This window comes from Engraulis encrasicolus, chromosome 22 (genome assembly GCF_034702125.1).
Source record: "Engraulis encrasicolus isolate BLACKSEA-1 chromosome 22, IST_EnEncr_1.0, whole genome shotgun sequence".
Lineage (NCBI taxonomy): Eukaryota > Metazoa > Chordata > Actinopteri > Clupeiformes > Engraulidae > Engraulis > Engraulis encrasicolus.
Genome location: NC_085878.1, coordinates 26,364,951 through 26,369,950, shown reverse-complemented (window position 1 = coordinate 26,369,950; position 5,000 = coordinate 26,364,951). Strand labels below are relative to the sequence as shown.

The 5,000-nt window shown below is 44.4% G+C and overlaps 1 protein-coding gene across 1 annotated transcript in view; it reads left to right on the top strand.

Moving 5' to 3' along the window:
* Positions 1 to 3,815: 3,815 nt before the first annotated feature.
* Positions 3,816 to 5,000, top strand: part of smad3a (SMAD family member 3a) — a 44,576-nt gene continuing 43,391 nt past the window's right edge. Inside the window, exon 1 of the mRNA XM_063188463.1 lies at positions 3,816 to 4,533. Within this exon, the coding sequence (XP_063044533.1) occupies positions 4,331 to 4,533 (203 nt within the window). The 5' untranslated portion in view covers positions 3,816 to 4,330. The remainder of the gene's footprint in view (positions 4,534 to 5,000) is intronic.

Sequence of the window (5,000 nt, the reverse complement as noted above, 5' to 3'; positions counted from 1 at the left end):
AGATTACAGTAGGGGAAGTCGTCTGCTCAAGTTGAAGGAAATGAGCAAGCAGTAGGCTACTCATCACAGAGCAAACATGGATGGATAAGTAAATCTAACAAACCCTTGGCCCATTGAGGACGACAAAGAAGAAACAGACATCACAAAACAAATAGGGGTGACTAAGTAAATGTAATACAAAGTACGGGGACTAAGAAAAACAGCCACACAGCAGAAACAATCAGTCAGCCTATGCCCCATTGCAGTATGACTAGGAGGTCAGGACTGGCTTTTGGCTTCTGACAGTGACACATTTCAGACTTGCTAATGTGAGTATTTGCAAGTGCCAGGCAGTGGGGGGGAAGAGCGAAAGAGAAAGAGAGAGAGAGAGAGAGAGAGAGAGAGAGAGAGAGAGAGAGAGAGAGAGAGAGAGAGAGAGAGAGAGAGAGAGAGAGAGAGAGTCTTGAAGAGATGGGGAGAGGAGTTAGTTTGAACAATGTGCAAATGTAGCACAGGGCAGAACACAGTGTTCTGCTCAGCTGTTGTTGATAGATCAGACGCGTTAACCTGTCAGGAGCTGTTGAGATGTTGATGGGCTAAAATGGCAGGGAAAACATCACACGGCTGACTTGAGGAAAGGTATGTTGCAAAATAAGTCCGCTGAATGACTGCCAGATAGCACAGCAATGGTGCTGCCAAGCTCCACCATGTTAAAAAACTGCTTTAATAACACCTCGCGGCTGCCTCCGAGCTCTCAGGTAGTCTTGGAAACACAATCCTCGCATTGAAGTGCCTTCCTGACAAGCCAACACTGCTTACTCTGGCCTGGTGTCAATTATAACACGTTTGCGGAGATCCACGGCTTGTCTGAACACAAGATGTTAGACAACACTCTGTGTTCTTCATCAAGGTAGTCTCAAGCACACTTGAGCATGGAGTACACCAATAAATTGGTGACTTTAGTGCTTGCAATCAAATACATTGCTGGCTCAAAAGCTTGGTTCTTTGAGGCAAATGTTGTAAGGGGTGTTGTATCACCACATATGCGGCTTTCGGGTTTGTTGATTTAGCAACTTTTTTTTTTTTAAATCCAAAACAAACAACTCAGCAACGTGCCAGTCAAATAGAGCTGATGCAACTCGACAAGCATGTGGCGAAAGTGAAAACAACAGATTCTGTAACAGGTGCCAAATCGTTGCCAAAGGGCTGTCAGCCCAACATGCTATGCTGCGTTTCATCAGATTAAAAACAATATTATCATGTTCTTATCGCGCCAGCACACAAAGCCCCTTGTTCTTCACAGTTCCCCAACACCGGTCCTCCTCTGGGAGGAGAGTGGAGATCCTTTCAGGGCTGGACTGGGGCCGAAAAACTACCTGGGCATTTTTGGTTTAAACTGACTGACCCCTCATACAAACAAGCCATTTTCATACTGTAGGCCTATCCTGCTTGACTTAATCCACTATCTATATTGAAGATGGACCAATGGGCTGCCTCCTCTAAATTATTGGCCACTTCCTAAGAAAATGCTAAGAGAAAACAAATGAATTTGACAAATTCACAACGAGACCAAAACAATCAGATCACAAACTTCAAAAGGAGCAGAGTGTAGCAGTAAATATAAAACCAAGTCCTTGCTACGGATTATAATTATATCTACAGAAAACAATCAAACTAACCAACAAAAACAACCGTATCGACCTCCAGTATGGGTACTGTCTGCCCACCGGGAAAACACCCTGTATACCAGACTACCAGTCCACCCCTGTATCCCTTCCTCCTGTTCCTCTTCTCTCCTCCACTGGTCCCCAGTGGGCCTTGGGCCACACAATGCCTCCATCCTCCATCGGATTGTGCATGGTCATTGGCCATTCATCCAGCCGTCATGCCTTTTGTCCCGGGACCGCTCTTCACATGAACCCCCATTCTGCTCTCTCTCCACTAACACCCCATTACGCATTAACCCCCCACCCCCACCCCACTACCACACACACACATACACACACACACATACACACACACACACACACACACACACCCCATCTTTTCCGCCTGCTCCCCCCTACTCTCCCAGTGCAATCCTCTAATATCTCAGCCCCCACGCCGACCACGACCCCCTTTCCGCCTGCTCTCCCTCTCCCTCTCCCTCTCTCTCTCCCAGTGCTATCTGCTGGAGTCCATATGCCCTCCCAGCCCCCCTATCAAGCCCCCCTACCTCCGCTCTGCTCTCCCTACCAGCTGTCCAGGACATCCAGTCCCTGGGGGACTTAACAGGTGCCAGACCAAGACCACTGCTGCTGAGATCTGCAGGGAGAGAGGGTGCAAAGAACAGATAGTAGTGCAGCTCTCTACATCAATCCATCAATCCATGTATCCATCCATCTTCTTTCTTTCGTTCTTTCTTTCTTTCTTTCTTTCGTTCTTTCTTTCTTTCTTTCTTTCTTTCTTTCTTTCTTTCTTTCTTTCTATCTATCTATCTATCTATCTATCTATCTATCTATCTATCTATCTATCTATCTATCTATCTATCTATCTATCTATCTATCCGAAGTACCAAGGATTGGGAGATCATTTCAGGGGTTTCTCATTATTTCTGCGTGTGTGTTGCATTTGAAGAAAGATGTTGCTACAATGTGTATATAAGATGGGCTGTAAAATATTGCATTATACATTAGTATCTTAGTTATAACTAAGGAAGGAAATTGTGTAAGGTAAAATGCTAAAGCTTTCATATTCTTTTGTGTCTGTATAATTCAGTATTTCAGTTACACAATGTGCATTCCATGGAATTGATATATTATGTGGATAGTTTTATAATTTCAAGTACATTGGTGGGTCAAACAAGGCCACGACGACAGATTCAGATCATTTGCGCAGCATGGATTTGTACGGTTGTGTCGAGGATCAGGCAAGCTAGGACAGGTTGCATGCCTTCCGCCCCCCTCCCACGCCACTAAATAAAGCATCTACTGATGTATGAGACTACAGAGTATCAGATGGATACCCTGCATGCTCGCATGCAAGTCGAGTCACCACCCTGCCCTGACAACTCACCATAGTTTCATACAGACGCACACACACGCTCGCATACGCACGCACGCACGCACACACACACACACACACACACACACACACACACACACACACACACACACACACACACACACACACACACACACACACACACGCACGTGCGCACAGAGGCACACACACACACTGCCTAGCTGAAATAAGATCATATTTTCATATTTCAAAATACGTGTGTTTTTTGCCCATTGTCGAAAACGTCTAATCCCACTGAACTGAACTGGTACCTTTTTGAAATCATATTTAGGCCAATAAGTCTTGTGTTGCTATAGCTGTAGTTTTAGCCCTTGCATCACTTTCTTTACAGGCAAAGAAAACATACAATGGGCCCCTTTCCTTTTATCACCCCCTCCCCCAAAACTGTGTAATCCACTGAACATGAGAGGGTTTATTTTCCATAACTGCAGACTGCATGTTTTCTGTTCAGGCAAAAGTTTCGAACAAACCAAATATTTGACCAATGCTACTTTTCTCTCACAATGAACTAAACATATTCAATATTTTGCCATGCAAGCTCATGTTTTGTTCAAGCCTTCAAAATAGAAAAAAAAGCACTTTGGAGATAGTGTCCTTACAAGTCATATGCCTACTTCAATAAACTGGACATCAAGATTTGCTTCAATTGGGCCTATTCCAGTTAAAAACAACATAGGCCGGCGCTAGATCTGAAGCGAGGTTGGATACAGACCCATTTCTAGGCTTGGTATGTGCAGTGCTCAGACTTTGTTGAGCTGTATTTGCATTAGGGGCCGACTCCTACAAATGTCTACGGGGAGCCTCGGCGCACTGGCGGAAGGCTAAATTAAAAAAAGTTAAAAGTCCAGAATAATAATGTAGGCCACCAAAACGTAAATGTTTTAATATGGTACATTTTATTGTAACTATACATCTATGTATACGATATTTTCTGAAAATAACAGCACGACAATGAGATTATTTACAACAGGAAAAAGGGACTATGTTTCTTGGCGGAGTGATACAAGTTGCTGGCTCGTTGAAAGTCTGAGCGCAGAATTGGACAGAGTTGTGGCGAGTTGGGGTAGTAGACGGTAAGCTCACTTGAGTTGCTCAGCCGACCGCCACAAATTTTCATAACAAAGCTTTTTGGTTCAATTCTGAACTTGCATACACCTGTTATGCTATTTCATTTTCGGGCTGGGTTTTTTGGACAATACTGTGTGGTTTGGAATAGCGCGGGCGATACATTCATTTCTATTGCATTAATTGCTGGAGGGTTAAGCTCCGAATAACCACTCCAGCCGAAATGTCAATTTTACCCTTCACCCCTCCGATTGTGAAAAGACTTTTGGGCTGGAAAAAAGGGGAGCAAAATGGACAGGAGGAGAAGTGGTGCGAAAAGGCCGTGAAGAGTCTCGTGAAGAAATTGAAGAAGACGGGACAGCTGGACGAGCTGGAGAATGCCATCACAACACAGAACATCAACACCAAGTGCATCACCATACCGAGGTAGCGGTCATTACCACCATCCATCGATCTGCGACTATGTTGTTTGTAACGTTAAACTGTACGCTCCAACAAAGCTAGTAGTTTTTTGCTTACATGTGAAGAGACATTTCAACTGTGTTTCACTAACCTGTTAGTGCAACTCAGCATACTGAGTTAAGGGAATTGTGCAGATGGATGCTCAGTTTCATGCAGCCATGCCACGTCGCCCCCTTGAAGTAATAACAACGTTATTACACTAGTCTTCGCCGAAAAACACGTTTTCCCCTATCAGCGGAAAATTACAGTTGTTGCTATCACTTTGAACAGCTGTTTTATGTTTAAACTGTGGCCCATTTTCTGAGGGAAGGGCTCTGTCTTGCGCTAGCATGCCCGGCTAAGTTCATAGTGAAAGCTGTCAAAGTAGTTCTAGGCATCCTCAGTGGCACGCTCCTGTGGCATTCTAATAAACCGGACATTCCATTCGATCA